The 25,608-nt window shown below is 48.0% G+C and overlaps 1 protein-coding gene across 5 annotated transcripts in view; it reads right to left on the bottom strand.

Annotated features, from left to right (window-relative positions):
• Positions 1-25,608, bottom strand: part of RREB1 (ras responsive element binding protein 1) — a 145,306-nt gene that overhangs the window by 22,332 nt on the left and 97,366 nt on the right. For all 5 annotated transcript variants that reach the window (XM_015565539.1, XM_006766097.2, XM_006766099.2 and 2 more), the window contains 2 exons: positions 5,882-6,071; positions 1,567-4,465 (listed from right to left, as the gene is read on the bottom strand). In XM_015565539.1, coding sequence (XP_015421025.1) covers positions 1,567-4,465; positions 5,882-6,071 — 3,089 coding nt within the window. The remainder of the gene's footprint in view (positions 1-1,566; positions 4,466-5,881; positions 6,072-25,608) is intronic.

Here is a 25,608-nt window from a genome sequence, read left to right as displayed (position 1 = left end):
TTCCCTCACTGCCATCCTGCTGGCCGCCATCTTGACTGCACAAATTGGAACATTTATCAGACATCTTTAAAGACATGGGCACAATTCTTGAAAGGAGTTCCCGGCCACACCAGTCCTATTGGGGAGACTGATGGCTCACTAGGAAGAGAATGGCCAGGAAGAAAGGTCTCACCCAAGGACAATGGCATGGGCTCCATCCACTGAGCACTGGACTCCCAGCTGGGAGGCTGATGGGGGGCAGGGAGGCAGGGTAAGAGCCACACAGTTCCTCAGAGCCAAACCATCTGCTTTCTAAAAAGCAGGAACAGAAATTCCCCTCCAGACTCCACAGGGGACCATAAAGTGTCACCCAAAAAGGACAGCAATAGAAAGTGTGGGGTCACCTTCTCTTTAAGATGCACCTCCTTTTCTGAACTGTCCCCTTCGTCAGAACTGTTACTTTACTTTGTCAGGCTTACATGACTTCAAATGGAAAGAAAAACGATGGTTTGAAATGCAGCCTATACTTTACAAACCTAGAAATTCTGCTCCTGGCAATGAGTCCCCCAGGGACAGGCATGCCTGACATGCCAGCATGGGATTTCACCACACTGGAGAGAGGTGTCACATCTAGGTGGTCACCAGCCTCAGAGACCAGCAGCTTTCACTCCCCTCCATCCCCTCTCACACTCTCTTCGACTTCCCCTTTGTAGAAATAGCCTTCCTCTGTGGGTTTCTGCAGAGCTTCAAGTGATGATCAGCCCTGAACGAAGTGTTTCCACTTGGCACAGAGCATGGCTCACACCCAGACCCACCACCTCCCTCACCACGCTGCCACCACCTTAAGCCTCCTAATTACCCAGGGTTGTCAGACTTAGCAGCTAAAAATACAGATCACCAGTTAAATTTGAATTTCAGATAAAAACCAAGTAAATTTTTAGTATATCTCAAATACTGCATGAAAAACATACAAAAAAATTGTTACTTATTTGAAATTCAAATTTAACTGGTATCCTATATTTTATATGGCAATCCTATACTGTCTAATTCTTTATTCAGTTTTAGGTACTACCTATTAATATTTAGGTTATCAAAATATTATCTAAAGGTTGAAGATCTCACCCAATTTGTCCTCAGTTCAATGACATACGTCCTGTGTGAATATTTAGTAAATTATAATTAAGAAAACAGTTGCATGGTCATTAACTTAATACAAAGCTCCATTTCTCCCTCATTGCCCCCTGTGGGTAACCAAGAGTTTAATCTTGCTGCCTTTTCCAGAAGGGACCAGAGGGATGGCAGTGAGTAACTGATTGGTCTAGGACCATTTTTCACCTAAAAACACCTTGCTTTCAACACCCTCCCTTCACCAGCAGCCCTCAGAGGGATCATACAATAGCAACAGGTCGTCTGGTTACCTGAGCACACGGCCTCAGTAGGCCAACCCCCTGCTTCTGAGACATAAGGAAGGGAACCTAGGAATGGGGCCATGGGAACAGGACCCCACACTTTCAACTCCACCCTCTTTCTCCCCCTGGCCGGTGGCCAATCTCCCCACTGGACGTAGTGTGTGTGAGGCCCTCTTACCAGTGTGTGTGAGCATGTGCCTCTGGAGGGAGCTGGCCCAAGGGAAGACGCGAGGGCAGTGGGGACAGTTGATCTTCTGCAGGCAGTTGGCATAAGAGTTCCGCTTTGTCCTCAGCAGCTTGTCTTCTGGGGGGCTGCCCTGCTCTTCATCACTGGGCCCATTGTGGTCAGCGGGGGCACCGGCCAACTCGTCCTGAGCATCGTCCTCTGCGGTCTGCAGAAATGGACTGAACTTGTTGGTGTCTGTGGTAGCCAGCATCTTCTCAATGCTGGCAAATTCCCCACTAGAGTCCAGATCTATCCCACCGCTGCTGGCCCGGGGCCGGCTCCTCAACCCCTTTTTCCGGCCCCTCTTCTTTGACAAGCCAGCTGGCCCCTGCCCAGTGGGTGAAGCCGCCTCTGGACTGTTGGCAGCAGGGGGTGGGTCGCTGGATTCTTTGGGGCTGGTGGTTTCAGTGGGGGCAGTGGTGCCTCCTAAGCTGTCTGAAGCTGTGGTGTTACTGCTGGTGCCTGTGGGCCCTGGGTCAGACACCTTGCCTTTGAGCAAGGTGGGGGCTGAGGACACGGATGAGATGATCTGGGCAATGGAGGCCAGTGGGGGCAGCTCTTCTGTCATAGGGGGCTTTGGCAAGAGCAGGGGGGGCTTGGGGCGTAGAGGCCTCAACAAGGCTGGGCTGCTTATCAGGGTGGAGCTGCCCAAGAGAGGGGAGCTGTTGATGAGGGCTGAAGAGTAAATGGGGACAGCGACCTGAACGGAGCCCTGCAGGGGCTGAGCAGGGGCTTCCAGAGTAGTGGCTGTGGAGGCTGCTGCCGAAAGGGCCAAGGGTTTCTCCAAGATCCCACTGGATCCCAAGGGCACTGGCAGAGTAGGGCACGGTGGTGGACAGGGAGAGAGTTGCTCCCTGCTCCCTGGTTCCTGCTCAGGCATCTTGGCTTCACTGGGAGCAGCTGAATCCTTTTCTCCTCTCCTAAAGTTCTTGGGGATGGACAGGTCAATGGGCTCCATGGAGCAGTCATAGGGGGCCGAGGAAGAGGGGCTCAGGAACAAGGCTGCGTTTTCCTGCTTCACGTGGACCAGAGCCAGGCCCTTCTGGGAGAAGTCCAGAGGCTCGTTGAAGTCCACTGAGAAGTTGCTGGCCGGCTCCAACTTGACAGAGATGGGAGGCGGAGGCTGGGTGGGGCCAGCATGAAGATAGCCATTCTGGGCCTCCAGAAAGGTAGCAAGGGGTTTGCGCTCACCAAAGGTTCCGCTGCCCTCCTCCACCCTCCCTGAGGCCTCAGCTGCAGGGGCCTCCTTGGGGCCCAAGCCATCTGCCGCCAGGATGTAGCTCTCGATATCGTGCTCTGGCACATGTAGGTGCTGCTTAAGGATGTGGTGGACGCAGTTGCGCTTGGCTGAGAAGGTGGCACTGCACTCCTTGCACTCAAAGGGCTTGTGGCTCTTAGGGCAGCCGCCCAAGCCGCGGCCACAGTGTGTGCGCATGTGGATGCGCAGAGCGCGGTAGTGCTTCAGGTCTTCACCGCACAGCCGGCACACTGTGTCTGGGGAGCAGAAGGCGTCCACCATCTCTGCCGCGCTGCTGGTCACATACTCGATGTTCTTCTCGATGTCCTTGCGGGTGGCCTTGAGATGCTTCTTGCGCAGGTGCCGCTCGCAGTTGGCCTTGACGGTGAAGGGGTAGTGGCAGATCTTGCAGATATAGGGCCGCTCGCCACTGTGTGTGCGCAGGTGGCGGATGAGTGCAGCCTTGTCGGCCGCGATGTAGTCGCAGATGTTGCACTGGTATGGAGAGATGCCCAGGTGGGAGCGTACGTGAGCACGCAACACTCCGGAGAAGGCGAACACCTGGTTGCAGAAGCGACAGGGATAGAGCACCTTACGCATGGCTGGAGATTTCTTGCTGCTGGGGCCCGTCATGATGGCCTTGAGGTCTCCCTCTGTTATCTCCTGCTTGATCTTGGCTTCCATGCTCAGGGGCAGCAGGGCCTCGATGATGCTGTCCTGCTCCAATTGCGTCTTCATCTCGGCCTGACCTGGTAGCTCTACCCGTGGCTGTTGCAGGAAGAGCTGCATGGCCGTGTGTGGCTGGGCCCCGGACTTGGACTGCAGCAGGTTTGTGTTGGAGGCCACCTCCACAGAGCCTTTGAGGAGCTTCAGGGCTGGCGGGGGCAGGCTGGGACTGATGCAGCCAGGGGAGGCCTGCTGGGCATTGAGGAGAGGAGGGGGTGTTGAGGTGGCCACCACTGTCCGCGGTGTGACCAGAGGCTTTGGCTTCAGAGGGGGCATGTGTTTGAAAATCGCCTGCAGAGGGGTGACAGGGGCCTTGGAAAGAGGCGGAAGACTGATCTGCGGGGGTGCTGAGGCTGCCATCTTGAGGATCTGCTGGATGTCAGCCAGCTCAATGGCGGACTCCCCGGAGATGGGCTTGACCACAATACTACTATCAGGCTGGATGATGAAGCCCTTTTGGAAAGGCTGCAGGGACAGGTGCTTCATGCTCTCCTTGGTGGCTGGGAGGACTGTGAGAGAACCGCCCAGGGAAGAAGCTTCGAAAGGAGACAGCCTCAGCATGTTGGTGCAGCCGGGTTCCTGAGGTAGCTGACACTTGAGTGCCTGGAACTGTATTGCTTGGTTGTCATCCGGCGGGGGCTCCTCGGCTGGGACAGGCCTGACGTCTTTGGTGTGCTGCAGGCCCAGCAAGGCCAGGAAGACCTTCTGGTCCATGGCGTCACCAGGTAGGGTCTTGGCTTGCAACCTTTCCCGTCCCTGGTCCACAGCGACATGGGTCTGCTTGTGCAGGGCGAGCGAGGAGAGCATGGGGAATGCCTTGTCGCAGATATCACAGACAAAACGGTGTTGCTCGCTGATGCACCTTCGCAGGTTTGTTTCACACCAGGCCTGCAAAGCAAGGAATCAAAAGGAGGATTTAAAAATCATCACTAAACTGAGATGCAGAATGGCTGCAGTATCCAGCTTTCTCCATAACGTGTAGGAGCTGACCTTTCCCTGCTTGCTAATTGCTGGAGTGAATAAGGAAACCCACAAGCATGTTTTCTTGATGAATGAAATCAACCCCAGGTATCTCAGCAGTGAAGCAAGTTAAGTAATAATATCACAGTGGTAGGATTTTCTTTTTAAAAAATGGGTGCCTTGCAAAACTTACTGATGGTGGAGAACCCCTGTGCTGCCAGGAGGGAGGGAGCATCATCGGGGTTACATGAGGACACACATATGGGTGCCTACATATGGAATTGAGCTTGAGGCTTATGCACTGGAAGAATTTCACTGTTGCTATCGTCTATCAATTTTTTAAATTTGGAAAAAAGTAGTTTCAAAGTAGTTTTAGCAGGTGCTTTATAAGCAGAGAACAAATATGGCTCAGGTTAATAATGACCCCAAACATCTATCTATATATAAAAGGCTAATATGCTAAGTGTCTTTCTGCCCACCTGACCGGTTGCTATGACGCACATTGACCACCAGGGGGCAGACGCTCAATGCAGGAACTGCTGAGCTGGAGTGACTTGGCAGTGGTGGTTCTCGGGTGATGTACCCCAAAACCAGAGAGGAGGGAGCCCAATTCCTTGTGGGCCCGCGTGATTCCATCTTTGGCTGTGGGTTATGTTGTTGCTGGGGCACTGTTGGCCTCGAATCTGGTTTACTGCACACTTGCTTTTGCGTTCCACACCCTGTACGACACCAACTTAGCAGAGTACCCTCTCGCACTCTGGGACCCCTCAGGGGATGTTGAAGAGCGGGTTTCGGCCTGATCCCCACAGGCCAGGCTGAGGGACCCCACCTGCCGGAGGGACCCTGCTCACTCCTCAGACACCAGGGAGGGAGTGCGGGAGGTTGGTTCCAGGGTGTGTCCAGCCCTTCTCGCCCAGTTCCGCCTTGTCAGCCACCTTCTAATTAATTCCTTTCAATGTGCATGAATTGCACGGGGTCACTAGTTTTAAATAAGACTACAATGCTGAAAATATTTAGCTGTAAGGCTAATTAAAACTATAAATTGATGTAATTAAAAATACAAATCTAATTCTGATAGGGCCTAAAGAATGGGCAAAAGCCCTGATGAGCTAGACTCAGATGTAAGTAACTATGAAGAAAAAAAAAATGAAAGGCCACCTACACCTCTCAACACAACAACCCAAAAAAGACTAAAAAGGACAAAACTGAATTTCAAGAGGAAAGGTATTAAAAACAAAACCCGAGGGACCTCATTTGAAGGAAAGGAAACCTCAGGGTGAAGAATTTAAGTCCCACCCTGTGGACCATGGAGGAGACGGCTGCTGGTTCTGCCCATCAGCATACCTGAGAAATCCTAGGAAACTTCCTACAGGAGAAGTCGGTGAATCCCAAGTCATGGAAGCAAGCACGAATGGAAGGGTTGTTCTGGATGAAAGGCCTTCCCGTTGCATCTCTGGGAAGCTGTTTGTGGACAAGCGCATTGTGGCGTAGCAATCCTCGATGTGTCCGAAAGGTGACACAGCAAATGTCACATCTGGGAAGAAAATGACAGAATATAAGGAGACAGCGAAGTCAGAATTTCCACCTGTCCATTAATCGTATTGTGTTTTATTGGCTTTTGATCTATAAATAAATGAAAATAAAATGATAAAACAATTTATTATAATAATGAAAATAGGAATTATGTAACATCTAGAAGCCAGTCTGCTCACGGTTAGCAACAAAAAACTCTTCCTTAAAAAGAAACTATATCCTAACAACTTCTGGGTTTCCCATCTTTGCAGACAGCACAGGTGTGCACACTGTCGCAGGCCTTTGTTCTGTCACACTGAGTGATCCTTCCAAAGGATCCTCTCATGGTACCCATAAACTAATTACTAAAATTATGTGGCACACCAAAAAACGGTGTCCTCACTCCCTCTGCTCAATGTATTCTAGTCATAAAACATTTTGAAAGTCAAAAAGCACAAATTTACACAGCATCTCAGGCAATCACATCAGCATTCCTGTACCTGATCAAGATAAAATGATAAACTCTTTAACTGAGGTTGCAGCATGTGACAGAGATTATGATTTATGTGTTGTATTCTGATATTATTGCTACTCATTATCTGAAGAATAACTGCAGTTCCCACCTCTGAGCCCACACTAAGGGCAGTGGCACGACCTTGGCAGGTGGACCGTTATCACAGAGAACACTAAGGCTGAGGGCACACACCTCGTAAGAAGCAAACGCAAACTGTGAGGGTCCTACCATGAGGCCGTCTCCCTTTCCTAGGAGCCCCCACAAATGCTTTGCTTTAGAGCTGCCCTCCTCTTTCACCTTAACTGTCCTGGGACACATGGATGCTAAATACTTTTCTCCACTTTCACACGAGTGCTGTCCTGTAGGTCTTTGCCGAGAACCACCATCTTAAAATTTATACAATCATTAGGATGTTGTCAACATCCTCTATCCAGCGATTTTCAACCTTTTTCCTCTCATGGCACACATTACTAATCACTATAATTCTGCGGCACACCAAAAGTGTATTTTTTGCTGATCTGACAAAAAGTAAAGGTATGATTTTGATTCATTCACACCGGACGGCTATTGTGTTGGCTGTTGTCTTTTTTTTAATTTGACAATCTAAGAAAAAAGAGGTCAGTGCCCGTGACTAAATACTCAATATTGCATGTTTTAAAAATTCTTGAGGCACACTGTTTGAAAAATCTCTGGCCTAAGCCATCACTAGAGCTACACATGGTTATTTACATTTAATTAATTAAAATTTCCTCAGTCACATTAGACTAATTTCCCGGGCACATTCCTATGATCACAGTACTGTGTCCCAAACGTCATTCCAGTACTTACACATGTAAGCACATCTGCTCCCTACAAAACCTCTACGGCAGTTCCTATTACTGTTTCACAGAGGAATAAAGCCCTTAGTTAAAAAAAAAAAAGACAATAGCCAAAACAACAATAGCCATCCAGTATGAATGAATCAAAATTATACCTTATTTTTTGTCAGATTGGCAAAAATTGTATTTTTTGGTGTGCCACATAATTTTAGTAATTAATTTATGTGTACCGAGAGGAAAAAGGTTGAAAATTGCCATATTAGATGATAATAATGTCTACATTTCTTAAAAGCCCTTTTTCTTTACAGACATATAATGAAATATTTATAAATGAAATGTGTTGCCTGGGATTTGTTTTGAAATTATCTGGGGCAGAGAAGAGATGAGACACAAGTGCCTGTGGGTGGATAATTCCTGAAACTTGAGTGATGAGTGAGGGGGTCATTAGAGTAGTCTCTGTACTTCTGCATGCGTTTGAAATGTTCCTTATACATCTAGAAAAACATCTCATTACAAACGGCTAATGACAGTGGGCTTTTTGCCTCTTTTTTCCATGGGTCAACAATGTCCAAACCACTATTTGCAGTAGGTGTGTGTGTGTGTGTGTGTTGGGGTGGGGGGTGGGGGGTGGGTGTCAATCTATAGAAACTCCAGAAGAAAAGCCTCTGCACTGAGTCTCACGTGGTGCGGGTAATACAAAGGAGCCCATTTCTCCGGGAGAGCACTGGACAATCAGAGGGGCTAGGGGCCTACGGGGAAGTGCAGAGCCCAGGGCTCAGGAAGGCCCCACGATGTGGGATTTACAGGCTGGCAGGACGGGCTGGGTGGTCAAGCCTAAGGCCTATCTGGTTTGGTACTTTATGAACTAGAGATAGTTCACATTTTCTCTCTCCCTTCCCCTGTCCTGCCTGGGGCGTAAGCAGGTATGGTTTGGGGAACTGTGGGAGATGGGCGCTGGTCCGTGCCTTCCCTGGAAAGTGAGAATAAGAGAAGAAGTAAGAAAGATTGGAGCAGCCCTAGCTGGTTTGGCTCAGTGGATAGAGCGTCCGCCTGTGAACTGAAAGGTCCCGGGTTCGATTCCAGTCAAGGGCACATACCTGTGTTGCGGGCTTGATCCCCTGTAGGGGGCGTGCAGGAGGCAGTCGATCAATGATTCTCATCATTGATGTTTCTATCTCTCTCTCCCTCTCCCTTCCTCTCTGAAATCAATGAAAATAATTTTAAAAAGAAAGAAAAGAAAGATTGGAGCAAGCTGTAGCCCAGTGGGCCCCTACAGGCATCTTTCACTTGAAGTCTACACTATCTCAAACTTCCCAAATTCATATAGTACTGCCTACATACATTTTGTGAGTGTTTTAAATTCATTTTTACTAGTGCCAGGAACTGTCCTGGACTCTGGATAGTTGAGTAAACCATAAGCCCTGAGGACTAAGAAGGTGGCTGGCTGGGATCAAAAAAAAAAAGAAAGAAGGAAAGAAAGAAAGGAATAAAGGAAGGGAAGGGAAGGGGGGGGAGGGGAGGAAAGGAAAGGGTGGGCAGAGCAGCCATTTCTGCACAGGGATCTCTCCACAAACTGCACTTAGCAGAGAAGCCTCCTCAGTAAACTACCTACTCTGCACTGAACTGCCCTCTGAGCCAGCCCTTATAAGGGTTTCCTGGAATGCTATTTCAACCAATAGGGCTGAAGCTTTCCCCAGCCAATCAGAGCTACACAACTCTGACCAATCAGGGACCAGAGGTGGGGACTTTTGTCTATATAAGCCAGTTCCCCTGTGGATCTGGGAGCACACTTTCCACCAAAGACTGGCTTTCCCTGGCTGCAGCTGAAACATTGTAGATTTCTCAGACCCAGCATTGACCAGTGGGAGGGGGGGCAGAGCATAGTGGACCATCACATAGCAGAGCTGCCTAGCTGAAGAGGGGCCTGGCCTCAGGGCCGCCTGGCTCCCAGGCAGCTTCACAGGGAGCTGTTCCACAACAGTGCTATTTTCATGGCCATGTTGTATTACCTCTGAGCTGTTTGTACTGAATAAAGTTTCCTTCTTTACCACACCCCAAATCGGGGATTCCTGTTGGAGTTTGAATTGGCACCAACAGCCTTTGGTTGACAAAATACATTCAGTTGATCCTCATTATTTGTGGATTCTGTATTTATGAATTTGCCTATTCATTAAAATTTACTTGTAAACCCCAAATTAGTACTTGCAGCACTTTCTGGGTCATTCATGATTGTGCACAGCACTGTGAAAAACTTGAGTTGCCCTAGGCATGCATTCCCAGCTGAGGTCTAAAAAGGAGACACTCTGCCTTCTTGTTCAGCTGTCATACTGTAAACAAGTGTCTTTTTTGCAGTCTGTTTAGTACCACAATCTATCTGTAGTGCTTTTTGTTGGTGGATCTGTGTATAAAATGTCCACGGAGCACAGTGCTGAAGTGCTGTTCCTAAGTGCAAGAGACTGTGATGTGCCTTATGGAGAAAATACCTGTTTTAGATAAGCTTTCATCAGAGATGAATTGCAGTGCTGTTGGCTGTGAGTTTCATGTCAATGAGTCAATAGTATTTCATAAATAAGCTGTATTTAAATAGAAACACACATAAAATGAGGTTATATATTCAGTTGATGAAATGTTATAACCGTTTCATTTGGGAGCAATGACTCAGTATTAATTCTGTGTTCATGGTGCCTCTATCTATATGTATAAAAGCCTAAGTGACCATTATGATGGAATGATCAGTCGCTATGATGTGCACTGACCACCAGGGGACACTCAACACAGGCGCTGCCCCCAGCCTGCAGGCCCCGATCACCAATGGGGCCTGCTGGCCAACCTCCTGGTCCCTCCTCTCAGCCTGCAGACCCTGATCGCCTGATCCGGGCCAGGCCCCCGGGCTGGGACAAGGAACTGAGGGTGGGTGGTGGTGGACGCAGCCCCTTTCCCAGGGGTGTTGAAGGCCGGCTCTCTCCTTGGGGCCGGCGGCCAACCTTCGGGTCCCTCCCCCAATTCTGTAGGCCCTGATTGGCTCACCACCCACCTGCCATGGTCGTAGTTGGCCCCTCCCCCCGGCCAGCAGGCCCCAATCGCTTGATCGGCACCTGCTGCCAACCTCCCAGTCCCTCCCTCTGGCTGACAGGTCCCAATTGTCTGACTGGGGCTGGGCCTGGGCTGGAGAACCGGGGGTGGGTAGCAGCAGACACGGGCAGTGAGGGAAGGAGGAGGTGGGGAGGCAGGGAACCTTATCAGCCCTGGAGGTGAGCGGGTGGGAGCCAGCAGTCCCGGATTGTGAGAGGGATGTCCAGATTGGAGAGGGTGCAGGCTGGGCTGAGGGACAGCACCGCCCCCCCCCCCCCCCCCACGAATTTCATGCACCAGGCCTCTATTAGAAAATAACTACAGTGAATAACAAGAACTGACTGTACACTTACTCACCCATCCTATGTGTGAGTCCATGTTGCTGTTTCTGCATAAATCATTCTCATAACATCTTTGATTTCCAGTTTAGATTCTTTAAGGGAGAGCAAGAACCTACATTTTTACAAACCAAACTAAACCAGAATCCCATATTTTTATGATTATTTCTCTATTTATAGATGTCTTGCCCACCCTAAATATGACAGCAATTTTTTACAAAACAGTCCAACATGGCCAATAACCAAGTCTGCCCAACTTAGACTATTCTTTTTTTTTTTTTTAATCCTCATCCTAGGAGATGTTTTTTATTGATTCTAAAAAGAGGAAGGGAGAAAGAGAAACATTGATGTGAGAGAGAAACACTGATTGGTTGCCTCCTGTACACACCCCAACTGGGAATCGAAACCTGTTAGTGTACAGGACCATGCTCTACCCAACTGAGCCACCCAGCCAGGGCTAGACTATTCTTTTTTAAAAACAATATTTCACTGGTTCATATAAAATTTAATGAAATTATAGCAAATAATTACAAGTATTGCTGAAACAAACAGGTTGGGAAGAAATAATACTGACTCTTGGTAGCATACAAGTCAACTGTGAAAGGTGAGCATGTGGACCTGAGAGGTGGGCTGCAAACTCTGTGAACCATACAACACCTTATAATTAAGACATTTAAAAAAAATATATATATATTTATTGATTTCAGAGAGGAAGGGAAAGGGAGGGAGAGATAGAAACATCAATGATGAGAGAGAATCATTGATTGGCTGCCTTCTGCATGCCCCCCATTGGGGATGGAGCCCACAACCGGGCATGTGCCCTTGACCGAAATCGAACCTGGGATGCTTAAGTCTGCAGGCCATCGCTCTATCCACTAAGCCAAACCGGCTAGGGCTAATTAAGACATTTTTGAGCAAGCATCTCACATCTATTTATTGTTTAACTGAGAAATATGTACGATGTGTATTTACATAAACACACAATCCTTGGGTTATGTTGGACTTGACGTACGTCATTTTGTGGTTATGTTGCCATCTCCCATTTATTTATAAAAAAGTTCCATCATTTCACATGTATGTACATATGTGCTTTATGTTTTTTATTATTTATTTACCACAAATAAAGGTCAGGAATTATCTTTCTTTTAAGTTTTTTTTACTGTTTCACTTCATTACTGCTGTGTATGTGCTCCATGTGAGTGACATACGGGCTTATGTAGGTGGGTTCCGACTTACAGCGAAAATCACGTTACGTGCCGTAGGAATGGATCTCTTGACATAACTCGAGGACCTATTGTACATATATTTGCACGCATATATGTCAGGTACATTATAAAATGTAAAAACAGAAATATTTAAAGGGTGAGATAAAAAAATTCTATTTTTTTCTTATACCTTAAGAGATCTTTCTGAACACCCTCCACATTTGAGACTACTACACCAGCGCACACCTATTGGCCATGAATATTCAATGTAAGAGGCAACATAAGCAGGTTTTATAAAACAAACAAATAAACAATGGAAAGCCCAGCTGGCGTGGCTCAGTGGATGAATGTTGACCTATGTACCAGTAGGTCATGATTCGATTCCAGGTTGGGGCACATGCCCAGGCTGTGGGATCAAATCCTTAGTGGGGGGTGTGCAGGTCCTCCGGAAATTCTGTTTCTTTGTTATGGGGTGAGGCCACAACATTAGTAACAAAGAAACATAATTTCCGGAGGATGAGGCCCAGAAATCAGGATTTTAAAAAGATTCCCAGGTGATTCTAATGTGCAACCAAGGTTGAGAACCACTGCTCTAGTCTCTTATCCTAATATATAAAAACCCTGGGTCGTAACAACCTGTCATGACCAAGGCTCAACCAACCAGAAGTAAGTCCTGCAGTCAGTGCTGGGTGTGGCAATCCAGCGCAGACTGCTTCCACTGTAGGTGCAGTGCCAGCACTGACTGGGCCACTGCAAGCACCTGGACCCAGCACTGACTGCCTAGGGGGCTGCAGATCAGGCCCGGAGAGAGCCCTGCAGAGAGAGAGGCAGGGTCTGATCCGTAGCCTCTGTGGCAGCCGTTGATCAGAACTTGCCTCTCTTTCTCTCCCCACCTGGCCAACAGCCGTGCCTCCATTTCTCTCCAGGCCTCCACTGGGGCTGCTTATCAGCCCTGCCTTTCTTATCAGGCCTCACTGATAGACCCAGAGACACTGACTGGCATAGAAACTGACCAATCAGAACAGAATCTGGGTGCTATGAGGAACAAATGGCTGCCTAGGAGGCGGAGCTTTGGCGTTGATTGACATAGGAGCCAACCAATCAGAACCAAATGTGGGTGCTGTGAAGAACCAATGGCTGTCTAGGAGGCAGAGCTTTTGATGTTGACTGGCATAGGAACTGACTAATCAGAACCATGAGGAGCCAATGGCTGCCTAGGAGGCAGAGCTTTTGACGCTGACTGGCATAGAAACCAACCAATCAGAACCAAATTGGCCAGAAGAGGGAAGTTGGGGGCGAGATCAAGCCTGCAGGCGAGGGCAGTTGGGGGTGATCAGGCAGGCAGGCGGGCAAGCAGTTAGGAAGGATCAGGCCTTAACTGGCAGTCGGACATCCCCCAAAGGGAGGATGGGTGCAGGCTGGGCTGAGGGAGCCCCCCCCCCATGCATGAATTTTGTGCACCAGGCCACTAGTCCTATATAATAAAAGACTAATATGCAAATCAACCAAACAGCGGAACAACCGGTCACTATGACATGAACTGACCACCAGGGGGCAGATGCTCAACATAGAAGCTGCCCCCTGATGGTCAGTGTGCTCCCACAGGGGGAGCGCTGCCCAGCCAGAAGCTGGGCTCACAGCTGGCGAGCACAGTGGCGGTGGCGGGAGCTTCTCCTGCATCTGCAGCAGTGCTGAGGATGTTCGACTGCCGGCTTACGCCCACTCCCCGCATCAGTTGGACATCCCTGGAGGGCTCCTGGACTGCGAGAGGGTGCAGGCTGGGATGAGGGACCCCCCACCCCCACCACCCCCGAGTGCACAAATTTTGTGCACTGGGCCTCTAATTCAGTTTATAATCCCTCCTGTTCCTGGCTTCTAGGACAGAGGTTCACATGTAGTAGGTGTTCAATGAACTTATGGCAGAATAAACCAGTGCCACCCACAGCTCTGTGTCCTCTGTGGAAGGCAGCTGTGGAACAGTGGGGGGATAGGCCCAGGGACCAGAGGCACTGGGCGGGGAAGTTCAGTGGCCTTGTAGAATTTACTTTATCTGCATTTTAGTTGCCTATGTAAAATTTCCCAAACATGCCTGAGATATGAATCCCCTCAGGACCTTCTTAAGAAAACATAATCCAAATAAGGAGAGCATAGGCCTAGGAATCTGTATGTGAACAAGCACACAAGGTGACTAATAGTTAGACAACTTTGAAAAACAGATTATAGTGAGAATTAAGTGAGAGGATCTTGAACCTGTAAGATCACTCTATAAGCTACAGGCCTGTGAGAGCTCTTTCATCTTCCTTCTCCAACCTTGTTTATTTTCTCCTGTGTATGATGGAGATCTTTAGAGGCACGATGAATAACAGATAACAAAATCCTTGAAAAACCGCAAGGCAGCATTACAAACTTAACCATTATTTTGTATTGCTAGGACCATTAAAAAAAAAATCAGGAACAGCTCATTTCCTGGCAATCAGAGCAAACAGAAAATTCAGGAAAAATGGAATTTTAATTTCAAAAGGGTGTGTTCTCTCTTGAGAACTTCATAATATTCTCTGCTACTTCTGTTTCATTTTGAGGCTCCTGGGGAAAGGCATGTGTTCTTTGTGGTCAGCCTCTGTCCTACCTACAATACCTGCTTCCTCATCACTCCCCCACCCTCCTGGAGCCACAGCTCATGCAGAGGAGCTTGCACACACTCAGAGCCTTCTAACAACATCTAAATAAGGCCCTGGATCTACAGGTTCACACCTCTGTTTTCATGGGATTTCAACCAAGGGGCTCTGGTTTCACTTCTGAAAAGATATAGAATGTCATCTCACAAACAAGCTGCTTGAAAGTGGCAGAGAAAAAAAGTCTGCTTTGAAACCAGAAGTACTTCGAGAGGCTGGTTAAAGGAAGAAAAAAACAGCCACAGAGAAACACTGCCTCCCCCTCACACTCGGCACCTGGTGACAGACCTAAATAAAACCAGTGTGGAAACCCATCACCCAGGACATTTGGATCGCCCTTTGTTAGCCAGAGACACCCATTCAACCAGCCCTCCCAGGGAGAATGCCCTGCAACTTTGTTTCTAAGCAGCTCTTCAAGGACAATGAAGGTCATTGTAAATTTGTAAGCGATGCTGATGTTGTTGGATGCAGAGCTGGTGGAGGCATGATTGCTGGGGTATTTGCTAACCTCACTTGGGCTTGTCAGTCTTCATTAAGGCCACAGCCACTGGCCAAGTGGTTCTCCCAACTCTCCCCTTACCCCTAGTTTAGGGGATCTCTCAACTCTGCCAGGAACTTGTGAACAGCAGACGACTGCAAAGTATGTAGATGGAGTAGAACTGTATTTAGAGTCCTAGGAGAGAGGAGGCTGTAGGACGATTCTATTTTGCAAGTGATTTTGACGATGTGCCAGAGGGAAGTTTTACAAACCCAAGAGGCTGTTTCAGATTGTCTGGTAGCAGAGATGGCCTTACATAGGCAACTGAGGGTAACTTTTCCAAAATGGAAACTATGCTCTCAGTAGGACAAATGAATTTAGGAGAAAGCGTATCTAGTTGTAGGATTTAAACAAGCTAACAGAACTCCATCAACTCTTCTAAAAACAAACCTGCTTCCTTCCTTTTTAAATCTCACACAGAAATAGGTACTCTAAGGAAAACAAAAATCCATCAGTGGAAAAACCACAAAGGACAATTTAAGTAAAGGTGAGATTAGATTCCAAGTGTCACACAGGGATGAAAGCTCACGTGTCCTCAACTTATAAAAGGAGGATCACCTGTATGTGAACGCCCATCATTCTATTCACAGACACAGTGTTTCTGTACCCTAAGGCACCTCACCAGAGCCTATTCACCCAGAAAACACCTGAACTCTAGCACGTTAGCAAATGCCTCTATAAGAGAGTATGAAACTTAATTTAGAATACTGGAGTGGATTTCAGCATCCCCCATTCCTGGAGGAGGATCCTCTGACCAGGGCAGGGATCTAGCAGCTCTGTTAGGGGTGTGTGGAAAGGAGTAGTGTCAGGGGCATGCAGAGTTGAGCTCTCTTGAACAGCAGAGGGTTGCAGCTGCTTGCAACTTCTCTCTCCCTTAGCACCACTTGTAATGTCACTGAAGGGCATGGGTAGGTGTGAAGCACACATAGGAGAGGGCTGAGGTGGGGGGGGGGGTCCCAGGGCATGTGGGGTGCCCCCAGGGAAGCATGTGGGGTGAGGGGGTAGGTGAGCTCAGTTTCCACTGTGGCCCCTGGTATGGCAGGATTGAGGGCTCCCAATGCTGGCAGCTGGAAGGAGGCACCATGATCCCAGAGAGCCTTCAACTCATACTTTAGCTCTTCTTGTCCCTTCTCTTTTAGAAATCAAACAAACCAAGCAAAATCCCATAGCACACTGGCTCTGACCTTGGCATTGGCCAGGCTAGAAAGAGCACATTGTTAACATGGCAAAGACATCTGACTCCCACAAGAACAGTGAACTGGCAGGGTCCTAAAACCATGGAGAGACCTGGACTGCCAGCCAGTGCCCAAGCCCTGCCCCGGCTGCCACAGGCAGAGGGACAGCACAGCAAGGGAAGGGCTGCAACAGCCAGCGCTGTAGGCCAAGGAAGTACTCGCCTTAGTTAGCTGAGGTTTGTCCTTTCAATTCTCAAAGGACTTTATGGCAAAGAAATGATATTCTTGTTCATAGCCAGGTCCCCGACTAGTCTTAAAAAGAAAAAAGTTAAAATTTTAAACTCATTGAATTGAGAGCTGACATGTACCACAGCTTGCTTAATGAGGCAGGGCACTATGGTATCTGTTCTTTTTCTTTTCTTTTCTTCTAAGAACACAGCACACGGGCAATAGGGTGGTGAAGACCTGGAGATGGGGAGACAGGGGGAGGAGCGGAAAAGGGGAGAAAATGGGAGGTTTCTGTAATACTATCAACAATAAAAAATATATTAAAAAATAAGAACACTGCATAATTCTGGGCAATGGGATTTACAGAAATAAAAAAAAATAAGGCTTTAAAAAAAAATAAAGCTTGTGGCTAAACAATTTTGGGATTAGCTCCTCCCTGGGTAGAAATGCAGTGTGACCCCTGTGGTGTCATGGTCTGGCATTCTGTGTAAGGAGTGTGGGTACAAGAAGCCCTGAGCAGAGCCAGCAGTGCTGATGGCTCGCAGTAGGGCTAACAGGCACTTATCAGGAACAACTATCACCAGTAAAGGTATCAACACTGATAACCACTAACAAGCTTCTTGGGGTTTTTTTGTTTTTAGTTTTTAATATGACAGGGATATTAGAAGTATGATAGCAAGAAACTATTTTTTAAAAATATGTTCTTACTGATTTTTTTTTTTTTAAGATAGAGGGGAAGGGAGATAGAGAAACATCCATCAGTTGCCTCTTGTATGCACCCTGACTGGGAATCAAACCCACAATCTTTTGGTGCGCAGGGACGATGCTCCAACCAACTGAGCCACCAGCCAGGGCCCACTAACAAGCTTCTAAACAACCTTCCCAAAACACCCCAAATGGGCAGGAAGCACGAATACACATCAATGATTAAGAGTCAGGCCTGAAGGCAAATTTATCAGCAATGGGATTTACAGAAATGAAAAGTAAGGCTAAAGAAATAAATAAACCTTGTAGCTAAACAATTTTAGGATTAGCTCCTCTCAGTGCTTGCTACGATAATATTTTATTCATCCGGTGACCTTAACTCTCCAGAACAAGAGGAAAATCCTGGAGTTAACAAAAAAGCTTCAAAGTAGCCCAAAGCAATAAACCACAGGCATTTGACTTTCAAATCATTCTACCATTGTGTCAGGACAGATGGGTGAACCCATCATCAAGAAAGGGTAAAAAAAATATTTTTTCCCTATACTAAACATATTTTCAGAGAAATGCTTTGGTAAATTTCAAATATCAGGAAATTTCTTTAGCATCTCAGATTGCTCCAATAATCCAAGGAAAATGATGTGTGGCTCTATTATTTAAAGGCATCAAGTCCCTTCAAACTTTTAAGTATGTGGCTCTCGGCACAGGTGTATTACAAAATTTCGTTGTTAGGACTCAAACCCAATTTACTAAATAGCCACTTGGTTTTCCCAATATTCACAAAAGCAAAATTAAATTAAAAAGGCTCTTTATAATCCTATATAATAAAAGGCTAATATGCAAATTGTCCCCTCTGGAGTTCGACCTACCCTACCGTGCGTTCAACCAACCAGGAGTTTGACCACTCACTATGATGTGCTCTGACCACCAGGGGGCAGTGTGGAATGAGGTAAGGCCCTGGCCGGCAGCTGGCAGCCGGCAGCTGGAGGAAGGAAGGCCCCAATTGGCCCTGATTGCCTGCCAGGCCTAGGGACCCTACCCATGCACGAATTTCGTGCAATGGGCCTCTAGTAATAAATAAAGGACAATCCACTTTCATGTTCTCTGTCAAGTAAGCAGCACCTGGGAGAAGTTCCGGAATTTCATTCCTTAATGTCATTGGAATGGGGTACGCAAAGAGTGTTACAAAACCATAACTGTAAATGTTGTAAGGTTTAAAATACTAGGAATGACATTCTAAATATAGTATCAGAGGTAAATGTTCATCCAGCATTTGTTACAATATAATGGAATGTGGATTGTCCCCTTCCTCCTCACATCAGTCCTGAAATTCATTTTGCAGATGAAAAAACTGAGTCTCAACTTGCTGGAGGCTACAGAGCTGCCAGGAAGCTAGGATGGAGCCAATGGCTTAATTCCTTCTTGCAACTCTGTTATGCTGTCAGTTCCGAAGACAGTTATTTGCAGGTGCCCAGCTCCTTCTACAACTCATGCCACTGGACAGCGGCTCTACTGGGAGCCCTTCTTAGCACTAACACTCGCAAGCAGTCAGCGGGCCCAGGCCCTGACATCAGAACCTGTAAAAACCTAGCTAAGAAGGCTGCTGCTCACCCAGGCCAATTTCCTGAGATACTGGATTTCTTGCTCATTACAGTGTTTTAATAGAGAGACTGACATTATTTTTTAAAGGGATTTCATGCTTCATTTTTCCTGCTCTGTCTCGGGAGGCAAGAAGATTAAGTGCAAACAACCTCTCCTCGGAGTCCTGCCTGGCTCAGACATTCCTCTCCCCTTGAGCCCACTCTCCCCTCCGGTCCTGTCCCAGCTGAGAACTGACATCCAACAGCTGCACTAATCTCTCTCGGTTGCTGAGAGCAACAGTGCAAGCCCTGTGACAGGGCCCTGGCCAGCAGTGGGAGGCAGCCTGCCCTCCCTACGCCCAGGAATCCTCCAGGCTGCACACCATGTCCCAACACCCTGCTTAGACTGTTCAACCAAACCAGTGTGGCATGAAGCCCAGGCAGATCTAGGGTGGGGTGAGCCCAGAAGCCGGTGGCTATCCCTGCCCGGCACAGCCCAAGTCATAGAGAAGATCCTCGGGCAGGGTGGAGAGGGGGCAGTCCTGACAAAGGTGCCTCCAGCTTCTAGGCCCGCTGGGAAGGAGGAGGGGAGAAGGGAAGTGTCCTCCCCTCCAACCTTGCCACCAACATCATTTTAAATCTGCTTCCAACAGGCAGAGCCTCAGACCCCTGAGACTCAAATACAAAATGCTGACCAATATTTTGTTATCCCTTTCCCTGTTTTTAGAATAGCATGTAACAAGTGTGGGACCAACGCCATTGAATGCGTCTGAAGGCCTTCCTGCAGGCCATGGGTGTGCGTGTGTGTGTGTGTGTGTGTGTGCAGTACAGGGAGTAGAACACTCTTTGGAACACTTCAGAATCCCCAGGAAAGAAGGTTCTGGCACCTCTCCACTGCCAAGACGAGGAGGGCCCAGCCCATCCACACCTACAGCAGCACTCCCGTCCCCGCCCACATTCTGCCTGTTGGAGCCCCCTTGGGCTCCAGTGGACTATTCCCTGACAGGGATTTGAGGGCACTGCCTTCAAATGTGAAATCACCTCACAGACAACCAAGGCCATACCCACTCAACAGAGCAGGGCCTCCAGCCGAGGGCTGCGGGGAGCACTACCACACCTGATGTGAAATGCTCAGGGAAGCTTCACCCAGCGGGATCAGCTCCCTCGCCTGAACAATGGGCACCATGCCCCTCAGGCCCTGAATCTGTCCCCTTTGCTTTTTTTTTTTACTGCTCATTTACTTTCTAAAAGCCCTTGAGGGGTCCTATCTCCAACATCACTATTTTTTTTCTCAAGTCTAGTCAATCGCCTAAAATATAATAAGCACTCATTCATATGCTAAAATGATTGAAAAATCATTTATTACCTGATTTCTTTCAATCAAGAAGCCATGTAAGCCCTAGCCAGTTTGGCTCAGTGGATAGAGTGTCAGCCTGCAGACTAAAGGGTCCCAGGTTCGATTCCAGTCAGGGGCACATGCCCAGGTCGCAGGCTCAATCCTCCCCAGTAGGGGGCGTGCAGGCGGCAGCCAATCAATGATTCTCTCTCCTCATGGATGTTTCTATCTCTCTCTCTCCTTTCCTCTCTGAAATCAATTAAAAAGAAGAAGAAGAAGAAGCCATGTAAGATTGTACAATAACTTTTGCCAGATTGTGCCCCCAGCTGCAGCCACATCACCATGGTGACCACCCAGTTGTCACTGGTCTAGGCCCAGCCCCAGCAGCCAGACATAAGTCATTCAGACACAGACCAGGGGCCAACAAAGGAAAGCGGCTGCTGTGGCGCCATCCCTGCTATCGGTGGCTGCTGGGCATTTGAAACACGCCTGCTTAAACTGAGATGGGCTGTGATCATACCGCACGCTGTGGACTGCAAAGACTTGGTACATAGACAAGAAACTAAGACATGTCGCTGACAATTTTTATATTGTACTTACGTTGACATTATATTTTGGACATATTGGTATAATCAACAAAGCATGATCAATTTCACCTGTTTCTTTTTTATTTTTTTAAAACGTGGCTATTAGAAATTTTAAAATGATATCCATAGCTCTCTTCCTACCTGTGGGCATGAAGCTGCACTTCCCTCCCAGCTAACTTTATTCATGGAAGTGTACGGCCTGTTACTCTATTCTATTCTTATAACCAAGCAGGAAATTCAACACCCTGCAACATCCTCACACAGGGATGTCTTTTGCATCCACCTGCTCGCTGAATACTCTTGCCCATCACCTCCGATTCCAAATGCCAGGTCTCCAGAAGCCCCGCACTTGTCTGGGAGCCCCACAGAGGGCTGGTTTACTGCTAGTCACAGGGCCCAGGCAATAACCAGCCCAGGGGTGGGCAAACTTTTTGACTCGAGGGCCACAATGGGTTCTTAAACTGGACCGGAGGGCCGGAACAAAAGCATGGATGGAGTGTTTGTGTGACCTAATATAAATTCAAAGTAAACATCATTACATAAAAGGGTACGGTCTATTTTTTTTTTTTTTTTTAGTTTTATTCATTTCAAACGGGCCAGATCCAGCCCGCGGGCCGTAGTTTGCCCACGGCTGAACCAGCCAGAGCTAGAATAACTACAAGCAGCCTCATGTCTTCCTGTCATTCTACACTGACACTTCGTTAATTTGAAACACAGGGGAGTGGAGGACAACGGCCTCAGCATTTATATGAGTTTAGATTTCCAACATTTTTTTATTAAGAAACAATAAGCATCTTTCCAGTGGGGGTGGGGGTAAGGGCAGGAGAGAAGAGAAGCCAACAGCTGTTTTGAGTTATAAACTTTCTGTCTAAACTGGTAGCATCTATCCCACTGTGGTTCTGCTGCCTTTGGTGTTTGCAAATGGAGTTGGTGCCTATTTTAACTCTGGGTTAACAAGCAATTTCTCCCACCAGCTACTGTCACAGTTCACTGCCTGGCTGGGCCCTGCTGGCTCCTGCCTGCCCCCATGGTCTCCTTGATAGCAGGCTATTATGTGGAAAGGCAGAGCAGTGAGGAGAAAAGGGAAATTAACTATGTTCTGTAATCAGCTCCTTTTGGTTTCCAGACACAAGCCCCACCCCAACTAGCAATAACCGCTAGACAGGGCATGGCCTGGTTGTCCCACAATGGAAGCAAGGCAAGCCCTTCTTATGGCCATTGCTGGGCACTGTGGGTGCAGCATCCAGGGGCTCCGGTGGGAGGGAGGGCTTCCAGGAGGGGTTGAGTCCCTGCCAGGCTACAAAACTTCTCCAGTCAAGCCCTCACCAAACAAAGGGTATTACACCTGAGTAGGGAATGAAAACAGGCAGGACTTGAGGTTCAAATCACAGCCCATCGGTGGCCCTGGCGTCACGGTGAGTGTATTACCCGCTGAATCGTGCAGAACAGAACCCCCGTGTCCAGTGCATTTCCCATTCTAGCCTCTCGGAGCAGCAAGCCCAGCCTGCCCTGGAGAAGCTGCTTGTCTAGAAGGCTCCACAGGAGAACCCGCACCTGGTGCAGGTCGGCATGTAAGAAGGGGACACCTGGTCTTTATCATTGCTAGACACTGTGCGGGCTCCAGCCACCCACAATCTCTACTGAGACTCCAGCTATGTTCCCTGCAGGGCAGAATTACACAGAAGCGGGCCAGTGGGTAGTTCCTAACGATATCTAAACACAGAATAAAGCATGAAGTGAAGCAAAATATGTAGGAACTCGGAGACTAGCAGTGTGTTTACTTGGCAGTGACAGGATTTGGGGGTCCCACGGCTATTACTGCCCCTGCCCACGACTTGCCATGTGACTTCAGGTAACTTCACCTCTGTTTGCTCAGGTCCTCAGTCTGGAGAGCTAATTCAATATTCACCACCCACCACAAGCCCACATCCTGGGAATGCTCTGGATGTTAATAAAACCGCGAAGTCAAGTTCCTGAATCTCTCAGAACTACAGGGCTTATAAAAGAGTCCAATGCTGTTTCTTGGTAGACAAAGAACAACTGTTAAGAGACAGGTTTCAGCTTCACAGAACTGACGGCCTGAAAGGGCCCGCAGGGGTCGTCTGGTCAGCTCTCCGTCAAGGTTCAGATGCAGCTGGTCAAGTCCCCTGTGAGCAGACAGGAGTGGGACCCAGGGTTTGACCACTCCACGTGTCATGCAATTTCTCAAAATGGGGGAGTTATGGAGGGACATTTTATAGCACTTCAATTGCTCAGCAGTTTGAACTTGTCATAAATCCCTTTTTCCCCTAATGAAAAAATGTCAAGCTAATGTGATTAACGATAATGATACCTGACACAGCTTTACGTTACCATACTATTAATTAGACTTTTCCCTCAACACAAAAGTCCGGCTTGTTCAGACCCCTTCACTCCTCAGTCACAGCCAAACACGTATCTCAGGGAGGCAATGTGGTCCATACACAGACGTCCAGAGTTCCACAACCCCCACTGTCTCCTGAAATCCGAAGCCACAGCCCTGCATGCGGACACCTGCCCTGGGTGACCCTGGCAGACACGCAACTTTCCAGCGGCACACGGCACCAGAGGCTCCCCCGGGCACCAAGTTGATTCCAATGCTTACCAATTTAAAAAGTGGCAGCTGCATAGGAAAAGGTTCCAAGCCTATCTGCTCACTAAGAACACAGGGCTTTCTACCGGATGAAAGTTCTCAGGGAAGGTTGGGAAAGAAAGCTGAGTGCCCCGCCCCCGACAACCCCAAATTCTGCTGGAAGTCGTATTAGCATGTGCACTTTCTGCGAGGAAGGGCGGGGAGACCTAACCTTGAGACTGACCAGCAGGACTATCACCCATCACTGTTTCTCTGGGACGGGCTTCACTTTAGGTCAAATGTCGCACAAAGTTGAACTTGGTCTCACACCAAAACGCATTCTCCGTGTCCTGTGCTACTGTCAGTCCAGTGCCACCTACCTGCACCTACAGCACCTGCTCGGTCTCTCCTGCCCACACCGCACACTCCTGCACAGCTAATGTCATCTGGGATGCAACACCTTCTGTGAGGACAGTGGGTCTGCTGCCTAAAAGCTGTGAGGAGACGCATGTGCACGGGCCTCCCAGGAGTGAAGGACGCAGGGAACCTCAGTGACCACGGCCTGTGGCCACAGCATCTTCTCTCTAACACAGTGGTTCTCAACCTTCCTAATGCTGCGACCCTTTAATACAGTTCCTCATGTTGTGGTGACCGCCAACCATAAAATTATTTTCATTGCTACTTCATAACTGTAACTTTGCTACTGTTATGAATCGTAATGTAAATATCTGATATGCAGGATGCATTTTCATTGTTACAAATTGAACATAATTACTGGGAGGAGGGGAGTTATGGGGAGAAAAAAGAGGAACAAATGTAATAATATAAAATATATTTAAAAAAAAACAAAAAAACAAATTGAACATAATTAAAGCATAGTGATTAATCACAAAAACAATATGTAATTATATATGTGTTTTCCAGTGGTCTTAGGCGACCCCTGTGAAAGGGTCGTTCGACCCCCAAAGGGGTCGCGACCCACAGGTTGGTGACCCACAGGTCAGGGAAGGTTGGGAAAGCTGAGTGACCCGCACCCCACAAGCCCAAATTCTGCTGGAAGTTGTATTAGCATGTGCACTTTCTGCGAGGAAGGGTGGGAAGACCTAACCTTGAGGCTGACCAGCAGGACTATAACCCATCACTGTTGGGTGAAGGTTACACACCATGACTTTATTGATTCACCGAACTTTCATCCGGTAGAAAGCCCTGTGTTCTTAGTGAGCAGATAGGCTTGGAACCTTTTCCTATGCAGCTGCCACTTTTTAAATTGGTAAGCACTGGAATCAACTTGGTGCCCGGGGGAGCCTCTGGTGCCGTGTGAACCAGGTGAACCACTGCTCTAACACCTTTCAGGTGTTAGAAGAGGTTGCGACCCACAGGTTTGTGACCCACAGGTTGGTGACCCACAGGTCAGGGAAGGTTGGGAAAGAAAGCTGAGTGCCCCGAAGAAGTCACCAGGTGAACCACTGCTCTAACACCTTTCAGCCCGATGTCACACACCATTCTTTTTATTTATTTTATTTTTATTGATTTATTTTTATTGATTTATTTTATTGATTTCAGAGAGGAAGGAAGAGGGAGAGAGAGATAGAAACATCCATGATGAGAGAGAATCATGGATCGGCTGCCTCCTGCAAGTCCCCCACTGGGGATCAAGCCCACAACCCGGGCATGTGCCCTTGACCGGAATCGAACCTGGGACCTTTCAGTTCCCAGGCTGACGCTCTATCCACTGAACCAAACCGGCTAGGGCACACCATTCTTTTTTAAAATTGATTTTAGAGAGGAATGGAGAGGAAAACACCAATGATGAGAGAGAATCATTGATCAAGTGCCTCCTGCACTTCCCCCACTGGGATGTAGTGAGCAGATAGGCTTGGAACCTTTTCCTATGCAGCTGCCACTTTTTAAATTGGTAAGCACTAGAATCAACTTGGTGCCCGGGGGAGCCTCTGGTGCCGTGTGAACCAGGTGAACCACTGCTCTAACACCTTTCAGGTGTTAGAAGAGGTTGCGACCCACAGGTTTGTGACCCACAGGTTGGTGACCCACAGGTCAGGGAAGGTTGGGAAAGAAAGCTGAGTGCCCCGAAGAAGTCACCAGGTGAACCACTGCTCTAACACCTTTCAGCCCGATGTCACACACCATTCTTTTTATTTATTTTATTTTTATTGATTTATTTTTATTGATTTATTATTGATTTC

The sequence above is a fragment of the Myotis davidii genome, unplaced genomic scaffold (assembly GCF_000327345.1).
Source record: "Myotis davidii unplaced genomic scaffold, ASM32734v1 scaffold80, whole genome shotgun sequence".
In the NCBI taxonomy this organism is placed as follows: domain Eukaryota; kingdom Metazoa; phylum Chordata; class Mammalia; order Chiroptera; family Vespertilionidae; genus Myotis; species Myotis davidii.
This window is presented reverse-complemented; position numbering and strand designations above follow the sequence as displayed.